Raw genomic sequence first — 22,401 nt, forward strand, 5'->3', positions numbered from 1 at the left:
ATACATGGTGAAAGGTAATGAATTTCCCGACACGTGGGTGAAAAAATCCGTTCACTAGGAGCGCCACAATGAGCAAAAGAATTTGTTCCAATATTAAATGAAGCAGACTTTACATCCAGGGTTCGCTAGGTTTTCTGCCGCCAGAGGAGCTGACTTAAGGTCGACAATCGTCATCAAGCGCTTGTTCCTGGATTCTGAGCTCCTTCAAAAGCGTTTACTGCCTTTCTTGGAGAAACATGACTTGTATGTGCTGTTTTGGCCCGATTTGGCATCATGTCATTATTTAAAAGCCACGGAGTGGTATGCCGCTAAAAACATTCAGATTGTGCCCAAGAATAAGAACCCTTCTTATACACCAGAACTTCTTTTAATCGAAAAATATTGGACGATAGTTGAGCAAAACCTTAAGAAGACTCATAAAACTGTAAGCAGCGAAAAGCAGTGCAAAGCAAACTGGCGTTCTACGCCCAAGAAAGTGGATCAGGTTACTGTACAAAATCTAATGGTAGGCGCCAAACGAAAGTCTCGCCATTTTGGACTAGGTCGACCGTAATCTTAACTGAATATTTTTTCCGTCTTTTATACATATTGATCTTCAAAAAGAAAGATACTTTGATATTTTAATGAGGAACAAATAATCGATTTACACGCAATTTAGTTTGACCACTTTTTGATCCGAACACCCTTTAACTCCAACAATCTCTATGGAAAACGATTTACTTTTTTTTTTTGAAGAGATTCAAGAGATTGAAGAGATTCATGTTAGGACGACATTTTACTATTCTTTACAACAACAATAATAAAATAACAAAACTAATTTGTTAACTATAACAATATATCGATCATAATACCTCTTACAGCTTCAAAATTATGGACTCCTCTTGATCAAAAGGTCTACTATCCTTCAAAAATATATAAAAAAAATATTGACGACTTTTCCGATTTTTGTCCACTTGATCTCTTATAGTGGAAAAGTGATTCTCTCCTCAAATGTTAATTTGCACTGAGAACGAATCTCATTTGCTGCAAAACTCTTATAAATCTTTTATAACACTCCCTCAGCTTACAAAACCTGTGGAGCTGAAATTGAGTTATAAAGCATGGATCACTACAAATCTGGACACACTATTTATTTTACCATAGTGCTCCTAGTTGTCGGATCTGGAATGTTTTTGCAGCTCTTTGTAGAGGAATGTTTCTTCTACCAGTGCTGAAAATTTCATTACGATTCGTTCTGTTTCAAAAAAGTTACACGTGATGGAAGCCGCGAGATGAAAATAAATTTTGAACACCCACGTCAAAAACCCGACGTGGTCGGGTTCAAAAATCGCGAAATCGTTAAAAATGGTCAAATCAACCGTGTGTAGCGTTCTCAAACGTTTCCGTGAGATGCGTACTATAGATCGGCAGGTTCATACCAAGCGTCATAGTGGAATTAAGGATCGGAAACTGCATTTGAAGGTGTTGAGAACGATCAAGGAAAACACAGGGTAGTCGGACTATGACATTGCCAAGAAATTCAACGCCGACCGGTGCACCGTCAGCAGAATTCGTCTACGCGAAGGAATACGATCCTATCGGACCAGTAAGCAACCAAACCGGACATTGAAGCAGAATTTAGTAGCCGAAGGACGTGCCCGCAAGTTATATAAGAAGATTCCCACGAAGTTCGACGAATGCATCCTCATGGATGACGAAACGTACGTGAAGATGGATTTTGGGCAGCTTTCTGGCCAAAAATTATGTAAAGCCACTGCAGTGGTGCACTGCAGTCATGGTGATGTCCCCGGCAACTTCAAATTCGTTTTTGCTGATAAGTTTGCAAGAAAGTGTTTGATCTGGCAAGGTATTTGCAGCTGCGGACGAAAAATTCCGGTTTTTGTGAAAAACAAGACCATGGACTCCGAAATTTACAAGGAGGAATGCCTGAAAAACTTTTTTTTTTGTACATTAGAACTCACAAAGGACTAGTTAAATTTTCGCCAGATTTGGCAAGCTGCCACTACAGCTAGGAGGTTCTACAGTGGTATTCGGCCAACGGGTGGATTTTGTCGAAAAGGACATCAACCAACCCAACTGCCCTCAATTCCGCTCTATCGAAAAATTTTGGGCAATTGTCAAGCAGAAGATGAAGAAGAATGATAGGACGACTCGGGAAGCAACAGAGATGAAGAGATTGTGGAACAAAATGGCCGCTGAGGTCAGCGAATAGGGTGTTCAAACTATAATGAGTGATACTCAACCAAAAGTTCGAAAATTCATCAAAACAACATCGGAATAATTTTTTTATTATTTTTCCTTTAAAGTGCAATAAAAACCCTACATTTCAAGTACAAAACATTTTTATTTCGTTTATATAGCTCCGAGATAGACCCGTTTTAATGCGTCCAGATTTGTAGTGATCCATGCTTTACTACTCGCAAATTGTTTGCATTCACCTCTTTTATTTTTATTTAACCTAACGTTCTACGCCCAGTCACGAAGTGACCACGCCAAATAAACTCTCTTTCAAAGCACACAAAATCCGTGTGGGTGCCGGTAAAAAACTGCTGATTGAATTGCAATTTTCGGAATTCTTTCTTTTGCTAGAGATAGGGATCGCCATTGCGCTGGTAAGCTTCGACAAATTGTTATTTACCCTTGCAGCAACACTTTGATCAGTCCGTGGGAGCGAGCTTACATCCAGCTGGCAATGAATGGCAATGGATAGCAAACGAATACAAATGAAGTGCATTCGGGAAGCTCCCACAAGCTCAAGTCAAAGCAATTACTGGGAAGCCGGGTCGCCATAGTCAGTTAGACTCAAGTCGCGTCGTTCGATGGGAGCTTCTTCTAATTGCAATCTTCCGCACCTGCAATTCTGGAATCGCATCAACGGATCCGCTAGAGAAAGGCAGACTGCAGCAGTTACAGAAAAAAACTCGTAGGAGGTAATCCACTTTCGCTTTTGTACTTCCGTTCCCACAATTTCCGAACGCCGCTGCCGCTTCAGGTGCAGCAAATCGCCAAAGCCAAAGGAGCTCAGCTCGCATTCGAGCATTGAATTTTTAATCACATCAAGAGTTCTCCAGGAGGAGCGAAAATCCCTGCGAGGCAAATGAAATCTAACGGTCTGAAAAATTAAAAAAGGCAGCTCCATTACGCAACCAGTCAGTTATCGAGGTCGTGTGCGGGTGGCTTATCTTCATACCTATTTTCCTCTCATTCTCACTCTTCTGCCCCTGGACGCAGAACAGGAGTCCTGTCTCAGCTTTCGAACACAGGTGAACAAACCAGAGGACTGAACCAGCTGTCAAATCGCATACAAACGCAACGTACCAAATTTTTGGTACCAGAACGCCAGTGTGGTTCCCGAAATTAAACACTTCACCCCATAACAGACTCGAAATAGGGTAACATTTTGGATGCCAAACGCATCTGTTGCTGTCATAGTGCAAATTTATAATCACTTTTAACAAGGATTATACTGAAAACTCTGGATTTTGTGCACAACCATAATTTATTAAAGTTACCAAAGATCCTTTTATTTGACGTTCCCGAACCGCAGATATCATTTTAAGGATTATTAAAAAATTGCCTCTGGTTGAAATTGTTGCAATGAAGACGGCCATGTTGCCCGTATACGTGTTTCACTCGTTTCAATTTTCTTCTTCCTGCAGGTTTCTTGACCAAAAACTTGGTACGGAAACTTTTGCTTTCTTCAGCCCCTTGGAACAAACAGAGCTCATCCATTCTGTGTAAAAAGCCCCCCCCAGGAGCCATGTTGATACCGATTGGCTCCGGCGGCGAACGGAATTCTGCAGATTTATTCCATTTTATCAGGACTTATTTTTTGTGTTCGTCAACTCGATCTAGCTTGGTGTCGTTTTTGATACTTTAAATTTTTCTACACTGACACCTAGGGTGGCAGCGAAAATGGGAATGTTCGTTTTTTTAAACTCAACCATATACATTTTGTTGATTGGTACAAAAGACTAACCGTTTTTCGCAACTTCGGTAGAATAAATTCAATAAAATGTGTCATTTTTGTCCTAACTGTCATTTATGTCATTGATGTAATTTATGACATTTTGGTAACTTTTGTAATTTTTGTGATTTTTGTGATTTTGGTCATTTCTGTCATTTTTGATTTTTTGTCATTATTGTCATTTTTGTCATTTTGTCATTTTTGTCATTATTGTCATTTTTGTCATTTTTGTCATTTTTGTCATTTTTGTCATTTTTGTCATTTTTATCATTTTTGTCATTTGTGTCATTTTTGTCATTTTTCTCATCTTTGACATCATTGTCATTTTTGTCATTATTGTCATTTTTGTCATTTTTGTCATTTTTGTCATTTTTGTCATTTTTGTCATTTTTGTCATTTTTGTCATTTTTGTCATTTTTGTCATTTTTGTCATTTTTGTCATTTTTTGTCATTTTTTGTCATTTTTGTCATTTTTGTCATTTTTGTCATTTTTGTCATTTTTGTCATTTTTGTTATTTTTGTCATTTTTGTCATTTTTGTCATTTTTGTCATTTTTGTCATTTTTGTCATTTTTGTCATTTTTGTCATTTTTGTCATTTTTGTCATTTTTGTCATTTTTGTCATTTTTGTCATTTTTGTCATTTTTGTCATTTTTGTCATTTTTGTCATTTTTGTCATTTTTGTCATTTTTGTCATTATTGTCATTTTTGTCATTTTTGTCATTTTTGTCATTTTTGTCATTTTTGTCATTTTTGTCATTTTTGTCATTTTTGTCATTTTTGTCATTTTTGTCATTTTTGTCATTTTTGTCATTTTTGTCATTTTTGTCATTTTTGTCATTTTTGTCATTTTTGTCATTTTTGTCATTTTTGTCATTTTTGTCATTTATGTCATTTTTGTTATTTTTGTCATTTTTGTCATTTTTGTCATTTTTGTCATTTTTGTCATTTTTGTCATTTTTGTCATTTTTGTCATTTTTGTCATTTTTGTCATTTTTGTCATTTTTGTCATTTTTGTCATTTTTGTCATTTTTGTCATTTTTGTCATTTTTGTCATTTTTGTCATTTTTGTCATTTTTGTCATTTTTGTCATTTTTGTCATTTTTGTCATTTTTGTCATTTTTGTCATTTTTGTCATTTTTGTCATTTTTGTCATTTTTGTCATTTTTGTCATTTTTGTCATTTTTGTCATTTTTGTCATTTTTGTCATTTTTGTCATTTTTGTCATTTTTGTCATTTTTGTCATTTTTGTCATTTTTGTCATTTTTGTCATTTTTGTCATTTTTGTCATTTTTGTCATTTTTGTCATTTTTGTAGTTTCTGTCATTGTTGCCAATTTTTGTCATTTTATTTTGGTTTTTTTTTGTCATTTTTGTCATTTTGGTCATTTTTGTCATTTTTGTCATTTTTGTCATTTTTGTCATTTTTGTCATTTTTGTCATTTTTGTCATTTTTGTCATTTTTGTCATTTTTGTCATTTTTGTCATTTTTGTCATTTTTGTCATTTTTGTCATTTTTGTCATTTTTGTCATTTTTGTCATTTTTGTCATTTTTGTCATTTTTGTCATTTTTGTCATTTTTGTCATTTTTGTCATTTTTGTCATTTTTGTCATTTTTGTCATTTTTGTCGTTTTTGTCGTTTTTGTCATTTTTGTCATTTTTGTCATTTTTGTCATTTTTGTCATTTTTGTCATTTTTGTCATTTTTGTCATTTTTGTCATTTTTGTCATTTTTGTCGTTTTTGTCATTTTTGTCATTATCATCATTTTTGTCATTTTAATCATTTTGTGCATTTTTGACATTTTTGTCATTTTTTGCCATCTTGGTTTTGTTTTTTTTGTCATTTTTGAGACATTCCCTAATACAATCAGATTAAGCTGAAATGTTTCCTTTAGCCTGCTTGCTGTCATGAAAGCAGGGAATTTTTTTATTTTGCTGAAACCGAAATTGGAAGGCTGTTTCTTTAAAAAATATTGCTAAGAACTCGAATGTATATATTCTAAAGCAAGTTAATCAATATCTCCCAGGATCATTCCTTGTTAGAAAAAAAAACACCTGAAAAACCCCAAATTGCAAATTGACTCAGCCCACCAAAAGAGTAGTGAAGCTCCGTGACGCTGAAAATAAATGGATCCGCCCGGATCTGAGCCAGGACATTGGTTCTGGGGTACGTACCTGTGTTGAAATCGACGGCAAACTCCTCCAGCTCGTTCCCTTTGACGATGCTGTAGATCAGCTTCCGGCCCAGTGGGCTTTCTGCCTGGATCGCCACCGAGAGCGGCGAGTGAAGCTCGATGTTTTCCGGCACCGTGTCCGAGTAAAACTGTTTGCTGAACACCGGCATAGATTTGTCAATCACCTGCGAAAGAAAAAATGGTAGAAAAAATGGAATCGGGACCGGTAAGATTGATGGATATATTCTCTCGATGTTTGTGGGTGTGGGGGAAGGATTTCGCTTTGGAAGGCTACTGCTGTTGGCTTAGCGAGGCGAAACTGAAGGGTTGCTTTTGCATACCGCTCGAAGAGCTTCTCGTTTAGGTGTGATTGGTCAAGTTTTAGATTAATGGTTGAAGCTCCCAAAAAAAAAAGCTTCGAGAATGCTAGAATAATTATCTGACGGTTACAAATTTCATGCCTGAATAGACATTTTTTGTAGTTTATTTTATCTTTTTGAACGTTGTATGCTGCTTAATGTTTATAAATATTTCGGTATAAATTTCGAAACTAAGATATTACTTAAAAGATTCGTTAACAAATCTTTCGAAAAGTTTCAATTTCAATTTTCAAGATACCACGAACCAAGTACGCCAACAGATCGTGGCCTAGAGGATAGCATCCTTGTCTTCTAAGGCAACGATCGTTTCGTTAAGTCCCGCGCGTGTGCCGTGACAGGCGAGAGTCTAGGATAAGCTGCTCTCGATCTGGCACACGACGGGCAAGGTGGCGAACCTCGAACCCTGAAGATAAGAGGTCGGGCTTCGAGTCGTTAAAGGAGAGGTCAGGCCTCGAACCTCCAGGCGGAGAGTTTTGTGTGGTCAACCCCGAGTCTTTTCGATAGGGAGTCGGGTCTCGAGTCGTAAGAGGAGGGACCAGGCTCTGTATCAACAAGAGGAGGGGTACAAGTGGTCACCTCGAGTCAGTACGAGGAGAGGTCAGATTTCAAGTCGTTAGAGGAGAGATCGGGCCTTGAATCGTGCAGAGGAGAGGTAAACCTCTAGTCGATGCAAGAGGGGTCGGATCTCGAGTCGTTAGAGGAGGCCTCAAGTCGCGAAGAGGAGAGGTTTGAGTGGGAATCTCGAGTCATTGCGAGGAGATGTCGGTTCGTCGTTAGAGGAGAGTTCAGGCGTCGAGTCGTAAGGATGAGAGGTTTGGCTGAAAGTGGTCTCGTTAATGAGTATTGCCTTGGCGAGCATTAGAGCGAAAATAGCTCCCACTATTGAAGCATAGTGTACTAAACAGTTCGAGGTGGGAACCAGGTCTGCGGCCCCAGGTGGAGTTTAGGGAGTAGGGGTATACACGGAGTATATCATGAGTCTTCCCATTGTACCCATGGACTCAGAGCAGCAAACTAGGGGGACGCGGTGGCTCGCCGTGCCTTGGAATACAATCCGTAAACCGTGATTTACCACCTGTGGTTACCAACTAAAAAAAAATATCACGCTCCACTTGCGCAAATCACATTTGAAATTGGTTTTTTTTTTTTTTTACAATGTATTTATTTCAATTTGAAATTGGTTTGTGCGAATTAAAAACAAGTTAGCGGAAATGGATCTGCGATCACATCGAGCGCTAGGTGTGGCACGGGTGAGATCATCCGAATCGTGTCGCACAGTCCGAGGAGTTCGGAACGGATTTGGAAAAGGATTGCGCAATTCTCATTTGAGATTGTTACTGTTAGGAAACTCGTCGAGCCGTTGAGGACGCCGGCAGATATTGAGGAGGCAGAAGACCCCTTCGTCAAAGTCCAGCAGGATGTCGAGAAACTCCTAAGCTCTCCGGAGCTTCAGGACCCTGAGACCCCTGCGGAGCTAGCGGTGGCAATGGCGGGTATGCAGGACCTTGTGGATTGTGTTAGAAAGAAGTCTAACATCCACAAGTAATTGCGGGAGAAACTCGCCAACGTGATGGCGATGTTCGTCAAGGCGAACAGAGTAGAGGTGAGCCTTCTCACTGCACCTGAGTGCCAGAAGAAGGCACCTGAGGATGTGGTGACCCCTCTGCGGGCGAATACAGTTCGACCAAAGAAGGTCAGCGTCTGCGTGCAAACGGATGGTGAAGGGGAGTTTGCCGGAAACGGCAAGCGAAAAATAGGGTCTCCAGGAGAGACGAAGCCAGGAGCCTTGAAAAAGCGTGCCCGGGATCCTAAGGTTCGGCAGGATCCGGGCGTGAAAGAAAGGGAATGGAAAGGACAAGTTCCCGAAGCGCCAATCGGGTGGCAGACGGTTGAGCGCAAAAGGAAAAATAAAGCCACGACGGCCAAAGCCAAGCCCAAATCCAACCGGGTCAGGAACAATGGGGAAGCGTTGGTGGTGTAGACACCAGAAGGAACGCACGCCGATGTCCTCCGCCAGATGAGGTTAAGCGATAGACTGGTGGACCTAGGAGGGGTTGTCAGGAGAATCCGCCGAACACGTTCCGGCGAGATGATCCTCGAACTCCGACGTGGCTCGACTGTGAACAGCGCGGAGTACAATGCGCTTACTCAGAAGATGGTTGGCGAAGCTGCGGAAATCCGTGCCCTTAGCACCACGATTACCGTCAGGGTCAAAAACCTCGACGAGATAGCCACGGATGCTAAGGTTAAGAATGCGCTGAAAGATCTGTGTCAGATCGGAACGGATCAGATTTCGGTCAGGATGCGGGAAGGTCCTCCCAAATCCGGAACACCGGTGGTTTTTGTGAAACTCCCGGTTGCGGTAGCAAACGCCTCACTCAAGTGTGGGCGGCTAAAGGTGGGCTGGTCTATCTGCCTGATAGCCAGCCTCCAACAACCGGAAAGGTGCTTCCGTTGCGTAGAATATGGGCACAAATCATTCGCCTGCAAGGGCATTGTTGCGGCTAGTGGCACCAAAGACGTAAAGTGTCTCCCCTGCGGTGGAGGACAGAGGGCTGGCAACCCTAGGTGACCCGCATTTCAAAAGGCCTCGGCTGCATCTTCGCGGGGATAGAAGCAGTCCAGCTCAACCTCAACGACTCAGCACATCAGCTGTTGCGGCAGATGGCATATGAAATGAAGGTGGATGTGGCGTTAGTGGCAGACCCGTATCGCAGGACCTCGGATGGCAGTAATTGGATATCCGATAAAGATAAAGCCAAACTGGCCGCGATATGGGTTACAGGAACAGGTGGTGTCTGTCGGAGAGGAAGGCTTCATGATAGCCATGGTCAGATCTTCATGTGTGGCTGCTACGTCCACCCCCCCCCCCCCCCCCCCCCCCCGAGGTGGTCTCTGGAGAGGTTTGGCGTCATGGACAGATTCGTCGAAGGTCTCCAAGGGAAGGAGCCTCGTTGTAATAGGCGAGGACTTCAACGCGTGGGCCGTAGAATGGGGTAGTTTCCTTGCAAACAACTGGAGATAGCTTCTACTGGAAGCCCTGGCAAGGGAGAACGACCTGGGGAATGTGCCCGATAAAAGGACCTACCACAGGAATGGGAGTGAGTCCATCATCGACGTCACCTTCAGTAGTCCGGCAGCGATTGGTGCTTCTGCCAAAACCGGCCAAGCCACCAGGTGATCTTAAAGTCGCGCGAACTTGTGGATCATCCTTTGCATTTACACTTCGTTCTCCTGCACGTCACCAAAGATGATTCCTAACTCTCGTTGCTCGTATACTCCGAATGTACGCAGTGTCTCTTTGAGCAATATCCATGTCTCGTGCCCGTAGAGAACAACCGCCACGTACAGGTTACACTTCGTGCGATCTACGTCTTCTCGACCGCATTTGCTTGTGGAGTCCATACTAGGCACGACTTTTGCTGATGGTTCGCCGCCGGATCTCATGGCTGGTGTGCCGAGATTGACAAAGTCTTCGACTACGTCCAGCTCGTCGCCGTCGATCGTAACCTTGTTATTAAAGCATGGATCATCTTATATCTGAACGCATTGTTTATTATACCATAGCGCTCCTAGTTGTCGGATCTTGAATGTTTTGACAGAAGTTTGTTTTGGAATGTTATCAGAACTGAAAATTTCATTACGATTCGTTTTGCTTCAAAAAAGTTACACGTGATGGAAGCCACGAGACGAAAATTAATTTTGGACACTCACGTCAAAAACCCGACGTAGTTGGGTTCGTAAATCGCAAAATTGTTAAAAATGGTCAAATCGATCGAGTGCAGCGTTCCCAAACTTTTCCGTGAGATGCATACTATCGATCGGCAGGTTCATAGCGAGCGCCATGATGGAACTAAGGATCGGAAACTGCATTTGAAGGTGTTGAGAACGATCAAGGCAAACCCAGGGCAGTCAGACTATAACATCGCCAAGAAATTCAATACCGACCGGTGCACCGTAAGAAGGATTCACTTGCACGAAGGAATACGATCTTATCGGGCCAAACCGGACATTGAAGTAGTATCTACTAGCCAAAGGACATGCCCGGAAGTTCCGAGCAGCCAGGGTGGCACTTAAGCGAGCGATTAAAGCAAGCAAAGAGAACTGATACAGAGCGTTATGCCAGAGCGTAGATGATAACCCATGGGGCCAAGCCAATAAAGTTGCACTGGCGAGATTCGGTGGCCCAAGGTCGCCGACTGAAAAGTGTCCGGAAAAACTGAAAGAGATCGTTGCACATCTTTTCCCGCAGCATGGCCCGACGCAGTGGCCACTTACCCCGTACGACGCGGGTTCCCACGACATCGAGCCAGTAACGAATGAGGAACTTGTGGCTATTGCTAAGAAACTTGCGGTGAATAAGGCCCCTGGTCCGGACGGAATCCCAAATGCAGTGCTGAAGGTGGCGGTACAGACCATTCCGGATACTTTCAGAGTGGTGCTACAAAAGTGTCTCGACGAGGGAGCGTTTCCCAATTTGTGGAAAACGGCGAAGCTGGTGCTACTACCGAAACCTGGGAAACCCCCAGGGCACCCGTCATCATATAGACCCATTTGTCTGCTGGACACCCTTGGTAAGCTACTGGAGAGGATAATATTCAACAGACTTATTATCAGCACAGAAGGCGAAAGTGGACTGTCGGACAGACAGTTCGGTTTTCGAAAAGGGAGATCTACGGTGGACGCCATCCGAATGGTGACAGAGTACGCGAAGCGCGCATATAAAAAGAAGCGGACAGGTGTTCGTCACTGCGCCATCGTGACAATCGACGTTAAGAATGCTTTCAACAATGCCAGCTGGGAAGCGATTGCCAAAGCGCTTCACAGGATGCGTGTTCCCAATACCCTCTGCAGGATAATAGGAAGCTTCTTCGAAAATCGAGTCCTGTCGTACGAAACCGAAACTGGGTTACGATCTACTGCCCTAACAGCGGGTGTTCCACAGGGTTCCATACTCGGACCTGTGATCTGGAAAAAATGTATAACGAGGTGCTAACGCTGAAACTACCAGCAGGCGTGCAGGTAGTCGGATAGATGCAGCTTTTGTCATCGCGGGCATGATTCCCATCGACATAACTCTGGCGGAGGATATGGAATGTTACAAAGCAAGAACTGTTAGAGGAGTGCGTAAAATTCAACGAGCAGCGTCAATGCTCAAGTGGCAGGAGCAATGGGACGCATCGAACAACGCAAGATGGACGCGTAGGCTAATCCCGAGACTTTCAGACTGGGTAAATCGGAAGTATGGAGAGGTCAACTTCTACCTGACACAGTTCCTTTCGGGTCATGGGTGCTTTAAGCAATACCTTCATCGGTTTAAGCTTATCAGCTCGCCTTATTGCCCGGAATGCGTAGAGACGAAGGAATCGGCAGAACATGCTATCTTTGTCTGCCCCAGGTTCAATTCAAGGCGTCAACAACTTCAAAATTTGAACGCTGAAAACATAGTGAGTGAAATGTATCGCGACGAACAGTCGTGGCGTGCTATCGTCGACGAAATCTCGCAAATCATGCGCGATCTGATAAGAATCAGGAAAGATGATGAACGGAGAGAGCGAGATATTCAACCAAATTTGACAAGCTAATGGAAGGTCTTGGGCCTCGTGTGACACTTCAATTCAAAAGCAACGCGATCTTAGGGCGCGGTATAACCCTAATCTGGACTCATACGTGTGGTGGGACTTAAAAGGTCTCACGTACTCAGCTACGATCTTTCCTGCAGCAAAAGGAAGCGGAGATACCATTCGGGGTGGTCGTGTCGGGATTCTAGCTTGGTAGTTTCTCAATCGGCCATGCCTTGGTGGTTAGAAATCCTGCGAAAGTGGTTGCTGTGACGGGCGCGAGTTACTTTGAAAGCGTTACCTAACCGGCACACGTTTCGAGGTCCTCGGGATAGTGGATGCTGTGACGGGCGTGAGTTATTATGAAAGCGTTACCTAACCGGCACACGTTTCGGGGTCTTCCGTATCAGTCTGAAGTTGGCGATAGAGGAAAAGGAGAAGGAGGGAAAAGGAGAAAAAGGATAAAGCAGAACGATGATAAAGGAGAAATTGAGGAGAAATTGAGAAAGAGGAAAAGGGTGAGATGTATAAGTGCATGAGCACAGCCTACCCCTTGATGTAGTATCATAGGGTGAAACCAAGGGGCACATCTGGCACACGAAGCCCAAGGTGGTTTTAGTGGGACGAACCCACTCACGGCAGCAAACACCCGGCTGTTATGGTTTGAAGTCAAATTTCCATCTTGTAAAAAAAAAATGCCCGGAAGTTTTACAACAAGGTTCTAACGAAGTACGACGAATGCAGCGTCACGGATGACAAAACGTTTGTGAAGGTGGGTTTTGGGCATCTTCCTGGACAAAAATTTAAGGATGCCACTCACTGGTCGGGGTGATGTTCCCGCCAAGTTCAAATTTGTTTTGCCGATAAGTTTGCAACAAAGTTTTTGATCTGGTATTTGCAGCTGCGGACGGAAATCCTCGGTTTTTTTGTGACAAACAAGAATCTGGACTTCAGCAAAGAGGTACTACAGTGGTATCGAGACAACGGGGTTAATTTTGTCGAAAAGGCATCAACCCAACCAACTGTCCTCAATTCCGCCCTATCGAAAAATATTGAATAATTGCCAAGCAGAAGATGAAAAAGATTGGTAGGACGACTAGGGGTGCAACAGAGATGAAGAGATGGTGGAACAAAATGGCCACTGAGTTAATGTAAAAAATGTAAAATTAGTAATTCAGTCTCACATATACTGAGGCTAAATTTGAAGGAATTCATCCACAATCTTTGAAAATTATAATTTCATTCAGCCAAGAGGCTCTTCAAATCAAAGTTTCCATAATTTTTTAATCTATGACTGTCGGTTATCCTACATTTCAAATAAAAGTGATCTTTACTCGTTCACCTAAAACTACAAATTACTTATCGCGAAATAGAAACCTTGCAATCAAAACAGGGCCATTTTAAATTTTCCGAAATACCACATTCGTATCATCACGTCTATACGTGCAAACAACAAGAACGACACATTTCCGCACTGCACAGCGCTGTTCCTATGTGTAGGTACCGGAAACGGAAATTCATTGCCTCGAAAAATTCAATCTGCATTGAGCCAATGTAATTTGAACTTGAACGAGATCGTCCTATGTAGGTAGGCCTAAAAGGCAGCCTTGTATATTCCGTTCGTATTACGGCGCATCAGGACGATTTTAACTGAACGGTTAGGCTGTGTCGGTTTTCTGTGTTAATTTTTTTTTATCAGAAAATATGGTTTGAAGGGAGCTGTACTATCCAACACAAGAAAATAAAATAAAACATAACAACGAGTTTGTTGGATACAGATAAGAAAGCTAAAATAATCAGTGTAGATAATGGTATTAATCGCTCACTCCTTTCTAAGCGTGCAATAAACTGAGAGTCGCATGAGTGCATGAATGAAAGACGTAAATGGTCACACGATTGACGAATTCTCGAGACTACAGATGCTGTCAGTTATGCATTTGAACTTCAGTATCAATGAATCCGACACCGTTTAATTTTTTATTATAAAACGGTTCAGCCTAGTCCATTTTGGAGCGTGCTATGCAGAACGATGTGGAATGATTCCGTTGGAAACAACAGTTCCAAAAGTCTGTCCCGGATGTAGGTACCACATCAATATCCTATCCGATACGCAACACGTTCATTTATCAGCAGGTCTGTATCTGATACAATGACCCATCGAAAGAAGATTCTATCTCCCCCGATGAAGGTGCCTCCACGTTCAGTTTTGCACAATGTGCAACCTGTGTGTGTTTTTTTCTCGAAAAATTTCGCGCCGTATCCATTTGCATCTAGTAAAATGTCCTCAAACAGGCCGGCCAGATGGAGAAGCGACATGAGATATCGAAAATCGTTCACAAATCCGAGGCTTTTGCATCATACAAAGGTAACAGGGGAAAAAACTGAAATCCAACTCGGAAGCATTTTAAAGTTTCATCGAAAAACGCGCAGTTTCAAGAGCCCAAATTCAAATTTCACGTTGTGGCATCATTGTTTTTCAGGTTCCAGCTAAGCTGATGGTCGTGTTGCATCGAATCAAAGCATGAACGATCAATTTGAAAGCGTAATAAAACCTAAACCCATGCGTAAGAATTGGATTATTTTTCATCCGTTTCCAGGCGTTCTCTTGCCCATCATTCGAGAAGGTGGTTCATCACGGCTCCAGGCTAGTAGGTATGCATGATATTTATCTCGGAATCAATTCGTTGGCCGAATGGTTTCCATTACTGGTTTAGAAGAGACCAAACGAAACTAAACTGGGAAAGCGATGTAATGCTAACTGTTCACCGATACCTGCGAACTTTAGGTCGTTCTCATGTTTTATGGAGAAGCACTCGTAGTGCGAATATTCCGCATTGTTCTAATTTAGAAACGATTCTTCTATCCACCTGAAAAATGCACTAAGAAAATTGTAATTGCGTTGTATAACTTGAAAAATATTCTAAAAATTTGTCAGTCCAATTAAAAACTGGGTGAAATGGTTTTAAGCCTTCCAATAATGTTCGATAGTTTTTAATATCTATAAGCAAAAATAACTTACCTTGACATGAACGGTCACATCGGTAGAGCACGGTGTGATTCCTCCATCGTAGGCAGAAATCAGCAGCTCGTAGTCCCGGTTGTGACCCTCCAGGGTCTGCTTCAGGGTCACTTCACCGGTCCTTCGATCCACCTTGAACAGCTCCCCGTGGCCACGTTTCATCTCGTAGCGGACTTCGCCGTTTTCGAAGCTATCCAAATCCAGGGCATGAACCTTGGTGATCACCGAGCCTCTTGGATCGTCTACCGATACCACAGCGTAGTAGGGCAAGTTCACAAACATCGGACAGTTGTCGTTGATGTCCAAAATGGTGACGTTCACTATAACATGAGCTACCCTTGGCTTTTCCCTGTCTGGTAGATGAGAGCGAGCCTCCACGATCAGCTCATAGTTATCACGAACCTCACGGTCGAAGATTTTTCCAGTTGTTTGAATAGCTCCCGAAGTTAGACCAATTTTGAACATATCCGTTGGATTAAGAATAGAAAACTCGATATGTTCATTGAGATTGGAACCGAGAACATTAACAACGGTCACAGTTGTAATCTTGGTACTGTTTTCCATGATCGATCCCTCGTAGGTTGTCTTTTGGAATATCAAACCAGAGTTCTCGGAGGTCTCGACATTGATATTTACGTAAGCCACCTTGGAAAATTTACCATCAGAAACCCGAACCCCAAGCTTATAGAACGATCCGATACTCTCGACATCTCTCGTAGTAATAACTCCAGTACCAGCATCGATCATAAACACTCCATCCCGATTACCTTCGATAATATCATACCGAAGCGTAGAATTTTCCGAACTATCCTCGTCGGTTGCGTTAACCTGTATTACGGCTACGTTTTCGTAGGTTGGAAGCAGCAAGGTAACATTGTACTCCTTCTGGGTGAACACTGGAGCACAATCGTTGACATCGGTGACGGCAATACGAACTTCAGCTGTCGTTTCCGATGTGAGGCGAGGTTTTCCTAAATCAGTGACCTGTGAAGAAAATTAAAAATGGAATATTATGTTATAATTCATTACTACATATTGGTTATTTATAATTGTATCTTTCCCAAGCAACAATTTAAAATTTTGGTATAATTCTACTCCTAATTTTGTAAGCTCTCATGACCATGGATGGCAAAACTTCTCAGATCAGCTTGTCCAGTGAAAGAGAGTGCAATTTTTTTTCGTCTGCTCCCCAATCTGTGCGGGGAGAGATAAATCGCACTGAATCAAGATTGAGATTAACAACACATAAGAGTGAGCGAGAGCATTCACATCCGCTGATGAAGAGAATTCCCTTCTCCTGAAAAATCCGTTGCGCATTGTGTTGAGGAGAAATTTGAGAGCTAACTCAGTTTATTCTTGATACGTTCACGAGAAAAGATGCTGTTCTCCGAATCAAAGGGTGATTTTCTAGAAGCCGTCCTGATCCTAATGGCAATTGATTTTGTAATAAAAACAGTTTAACCTCTGGTAACCAATGGTAATCTTCAGTTCAGATGATATTTGAACGGTTTTTTTCGGTATAAACTACAAGCCACCTTACCTCTTATCTCTTCTGTTGCATAAATTAAGGCGTATACTGCACCGCTAATTGATGCAATCTAAGAAGAGCTGCATTTCATTTCCACCAATCTATTGGTGTCTTGAAAAATTCTGTTTTTTGTTCTTCGCGGTGTCCTGGTTTTTGACGAAACTACCTGGCACCTCTTCTTTGAACGCTACCTTTTGCATCAAAAAATAATTCAAAACAACAAACAGCAGTGGACATGGTAGCGGGGGAAAAATTGTTGTTATTTTTTCTACGTTGTGTGGTGGGAGTCAACCCTGCTCATGATCTTATCTAGGATTTAAAGAAATTCCCAGAAGATTTTAAAAAGATCGTCAAGCTTAAAAGAAGTTTAGGGTAGAGTTGATTTTAAACGAAGTCGCAAAGAAGTTTTTTTTTATCATTCGCTTATCTTCATATATCAGGGTTTGAGAATCAAGCTCAATAGAGCGAGCTTCGTTGCTCAAATTTTGTTCGGCTCCGTTCTCAATTAAATAGGAGGCCAAAGCTCAAACCTTTATTGTCTCCTGAGCTTCCTCTCGCTGAGAGCAGGGTTCCCAGCATTTTTCTCAAATTCAGGGAGCTTTAAAATAAAAAAAATCAGGAAAAATCAGGCTAACATAAAATTATCGAGTTGTGTGCCTTTTTTGGTCACCGTTGTAAATTGTTGTAGTATTGATACACATACAGGTTAATAATTTTTTTAAATCTGCTACATGCTTACTGTCACTTCAACATTTAAACGCGATAGTTTTTGTTTTCGTGCCTTTTATCTATCCATATTTTCTTTCAAAGATTGACCAGCTATCACACGTTAAACTAATAAAATATAGCGTTCTCCAAATATCTATGTTATATGTTAAGGTTGCCAAATTGCCCAGTTTTATCGGGGTTTGCCCGGATGCTTAAAACAAAATTTAACAAAAGTCCGGCCCGGTTGCCCGGTTGCCCGGTTGCCCGGATTTCATTGAAAAAAGCCCGAATTTTGCCCGGATCTATTCACTTTATTTACCAAAACAAATAAAAAAACAAATTGTGTTGTGGAATTATTCATTAACGAACGAAATTTTTTGAGCAAGTTTTATGAAAATATTCATACAATGTTTTTTGAAAGCCTTAAATACGACGTAGAAGCTGCTGAAAAAAAAAATTCAAGTTTTTTTTTTCTTGATTTGTGTTGAGTAATTCATGGAGTTTGACCAAATTAGACCGGATATTGCTCGGATTTTTTGCCGAAATTTTGGAATGCAATCCCCGGATTTTACCAGATTTTGGATAAAAACGCCTGGATTTTTCCGGTCCGTTCACGGTTTGGAAAAGTTCTGGCAATGTTATGATATGTAATTCAGCAGTTGTTTGAAAATGTGCCTTGTTCAAACTGTTATAATTAAGATACTTATCAAAGCCTTTTGCAAAAATTCTTCATAGTAGTTCTCGCGCAGTTAGGCTTAACTGTTGCAGATTTCAAAAGTTTTTGGAGCAATATAAACTTGAAACAAAAATTTGGAATGTGAACTAATGTTTGCATACGACATTCATATTGTCCAATCATTAATCCTCTAGGCAAATAATTTTGATAAAAAGTACATTTGTCTATGTTTCCGACTTTGAAACAAAAATAAATTATTCATTCCGTGTCTATGCTTATTTTTGTTGCGGGTTTTCCGTAAAAAGTCCAGCTTTTTATAAGGAGTTTAGTCATCTGTTAGATAAATATTTTAGTTTGAATTAATTTTCATTAATTTACAAGTACTGTAACATATAAGTTCGCATGTATTTTAGAACTGTCAAATTGACTCAGATGGGCTTGTGATATAGATCAGTTGACAAGTCTGTTGTCTCCTGAGCCGCTGCCCGCGAGTTCGAGCCCAAGAGTAAATATCGAACACAGTTGTACCGGATAAGTTTTTCAATAACAATCCACCAACTGCAACGTTGATAAAGTCACGAATTCCATAAAGATGGTAAAATAACTATAATCGAAACAAAAAAAAATTGACTCAGATAGAGGTACCATAACATAAGGTAACAAAATTCAAACTTTTCCAAATTCCAAATCGAAGTATGTAATAAGGTTTTTTTACCAGCTCTGGTTTTCGTAATAACTTTTGAAAGTAGATAAAAATTCATTTAAGAAATTTGTGCACTTTTTCGGCAAAACAGTAGAGTAGAACATGATTGTAGAAATTTTGGTTTTTACGCAAGAACCAACTTTTTTTTAAATTTTGACTTTGAAGTTATGACAAAAGATTCGAGTTCAGGGCGCCAGCATCTTCTAAAACCAATTATTAAAGCGTAAAAATGCTGTATTGTTGATAAAAGATTTGAATCCAACAGAGTGTGAAGATATTGAGTTCAAGGTTGGAGTGAAGACGAGCAAGCATTGAATTTCTATTTAGTTTTGAGTGGATCTGTACAAAGTTCTGCTTAATGAAACATTTTATTTTCTGATAAAACCGAAAAATGAGGCACAATTAGGATTATTTCCAAGAATCAATGAAAAAAACGAGGCTTATCAGCTCATCAGGATGAACCTTAGATAGTCAGGTAAATCCTGAAAAATTAGGCATATTAGCATCTGAGACATGGTTCAGAATTAGTTTTCGAGAAAGCTCTGTTCGTTATTTTTCTAGAGAAAACGTAGCTCCTGCCTTTCCTAAGTAACAATTTCAGCTTTATTATGGTCAGCGAAATTTCGTTAGGACTATAGCGTTCATCTTCATAAAAAGCTAAAGCGCATTTAATAACATCGCCAGAACTCTAATAAAGCCAAATTCCCTATCCTTGGGTCCTATCCTAGAAACGTTATCATGACCAATTTTTTTACCTCGTTAAAATAAATATGCTTTAAAATTTTTGTCAGCAAAGCTTTAAAAAAGCTTCTATTTAACAGGTTAGCAATTTTTGATGTTTTAGATTTTTTAAAAATTCCAGCAACCATGATGGTTGATGAATGATAATTGCATAACTCAGATATGATCCGGTAAAATGAATAGCCAAAACACCAATGTTTTAACCATATTATGAGCATCTTTTCTACTACCAGTCAAGTTTTTAGGTAAAATGTGTATGAAATAGTATCTTAAAATAAATGCGCCTCATCAAATCTGATGGTCAATCATGATGAAATTTATTGGAAATAGGCGTGTGGAAATATTTTCAAATAGTACTTGCCTTGTGAATTCATCAACATGGCGTCATTTGTGCCCTTAGATTTTGAAATCATGCGATAATCAATTCAATGCTAAATACCTATTTTCTGGTCAGATAAATTGACTAATTAGTTGTATAATGGATAAATAATGATCATATAAAAATCTAAAATTTGACGTTTCTCTCGCAAGCCAACCAATTACACGCTTAGGGTGAGTTCCTCATTTCTGAGTTGTTAATCATTAGTACAGTAAATGAGGACAGACTTTTTGAATGAAAAGGGATTGGTTGTGAATGACCCGTGGAATGAATCATGAGTTAAGTAAAATTTCGTTATCTGACGCCATTTTGAAATCCAAGATGGCGGCATCCACTCAACTTTAAATGCTGTAAATGGCAAAAATTCGCATTAAACCACCACTATATGGGTTTTTGGTGGAAGGGATAAAGTCGAATTTTTCTTTCCGACGCCATCTTGAAATCCAAGATGGCGGCTTCCGCTGAACTTTAAAATGCTGTTAATCACTGGGAATCAAATGAAACCCCCACAATATGGGTATTGAGAGATATAGCGAAACTAGTAGAAGTTGAATTTCGCTATCAGGCGTCATCTTAAAATCCAAGATGGCGGCTTCCAATGAACATTAAAATGATTTTAACCACTGAAAATCACTTGAAATTCTCACAATATTGTCATTGGGTAAAATGGCTTAAGGGGGGGGTAGGGTCTAACACTTTCAAAAAATCGATTTTTTTATTTTTTTATTTTCTTATTGTAAAACATTTCAAGAATGTTGTGTCAAATTTTCAAGTCAATTGAAGCAAAACTGTAGAAGTTATAGGCCTTTATCTCCTCCTATCTAATACTGCAAGAAAGCAAGAGCAGAAACTTCGAACGCGTTTTTCTCGAAAGCACATTTTTAAAGTCCGTGGACATCGTCATTTGAAAACTACTTATCCGATTCTTTTCAAATTTGGAACATAGTTTCTACATATAAAATACCAGACCCCAACGTTTTTCTTTTTTGATTTTTTTACTTTGGGGAGATTTTAGAGGTGAAAAATGGCGGATTTTTAAGTGAAAAATCGTAGTTTTTACTTCAAACAGCCACAAAAATTTCATAAAAATATTTTTAAGTTAAATAAAAACGTTGGGGTCCAGAAAAACATCTATTAAAAATATTTTGCCCTGATTTTTTGAATTCAGATGATTCTGTGCTGAGATACAGTGTCCACCGCAAATCCTGTTTTCTAAAAGGCATCCTCGAAAATGCTCCGTCACCGGCTCATTTTTCAATATTTTTCTACGAAAAAATTACTAAATGTTCTTTTAACAATGCTTTGTATAATGCAAAAAATTTGAATACATTTGTTTGAACGATAGCTCTAGAAAAAAATCGTGAAAATGGTGTTTTTTTATACCCGTTAGACCCTACCCCCCCCTTAATCAGTATCAGTGGAATTTCTCTATAAGACGCCATCTTTAAATCCAAGATGGCAACTTTCGCATATCCTTTAAATGCTGTAAATAACTAAAAACCGCATGAAACCCCCACAATATGGGTATTGGCTAAAGGGCAAAACCAGCAGAAGTCAAATTGCGCTTTCAGGTGCATCTCGAAACCCACGATGGCGGCTTCCACTGAACTTTAAAATGCTGTTAACCACTGAAAATCGCATGGAACTCCCAAAATTTGGATATGGGGTGAAAGGACTATACGAGTAGAAGTCGAAGTTTGCTATCAAACGCCATCTTGAAATTCAAGATGGCGGCTTCCACTGAACTTTAAAATGATTTTAATAACTGAAAATCGCATGAAACCCCCACATTATGGGTGAAAGGAACTAAACTAGAAGTTCAGCGAAAGCCACCATCTTGGATTTAACCCTCATCCGCATTAGATTTCATTACCCTAATCAGCACTAGGAGTGTCAATTTGACATCACAAGCTAAAAGCGTTATAACTTTTGGTGTGTACATCCGATTAAACATAACTTATATCAATAGAAACCTTGTAATGTCAGTAGAATATGTTTAGAACATTATATACAGCTAAAGTTACAAGTTTTCTCGTTATTCAGCATGAAAGAAAAAAAAATCCGAAAAAACATGTCGCACGAAAACTGCTGTAGTTCATATGTTACACGTCCAAAAAAATATTTGTCTTATGCATATGAAAGCTGAAGTTAATGCCTACATCATGAAGACAAGAAAAATTTTTTAAATTTTTTTTAATGAAATAGTCACAAAAAGTTCAAAAAAGTGGTCTAAAAAACCTACTTTTCATTCGATTGCTAGTAAATACTGTTTGAGCGATGGTAGAGTTTTGAAAAAAATATGACCACAAAGTCTATTAAAATTCCAACTTTTTGCTGTCTTTTGATTTTTTATGCAACAAAAATTGAATTTACTGGAATTTTTCAAAGTTCACTACTTTGCGCGATTTTTTTACAAATTGAAATTTCATCTGTTTTTGTGGTCCATTGTCAGGTTGTACCCGGATTATCAGTGCTTTTACTTTGTTTGGACCAATCAAGAGTATATCCATTGGAAAGCAAATTTAATCTACATTCTAGTGAGGTGCTACAATTCACGCTGTGAGAT

General features: G+C 40.2%; 1 protein-coding gene across 4 annotated transcripts in view; it reads right to left on the reverse strand.

The window, feature by feature from the left end:
• Positions 1 to 22,401, reverse strand: part of LOC129745917 (fat-like cadherin-related tumor suppressor homolog) — a 740,130-nt gene that overhangs the window by 92,467 nt on the left and 625,262 nt on the right. For all 4 annotated transcript variants that reach the window (XM_055739309.1, XM_055739308.1, XM_055739307.1 and 1 more), the window contains 2 exons: positions 15,101 to 16,084; positions 6,142 to 6,325 (listed from right to left, as the gene is read on the reverse strand). In XM_055739309.1, coding sequence (XP_055595284.1) covers positions 6,142 to 6,325; positions 15,101 to 16,084 — 1,168 coding nt within the window. The remainder of the gene's footprint in view (positions 1 to 6,141; positions 6,326 to 15,100; positions 16,085 to 22,401) is intronic.

Source organism: Uranotaenia lowii, chromosome 2, assembly GCF_029784155.1.
Source record: "Uranotaenia lowii strain MFRU-FL chromosome 2, ASM2978415v1, whole genome shotgun sequence".
Taxonomy (NCBI): domain Eukaryota; kingdom Metazoa; phylum Arthropoda; class Insecta; order Diptera; family Culicidae; genus Uranotaenia; species Uranotaenia lowii.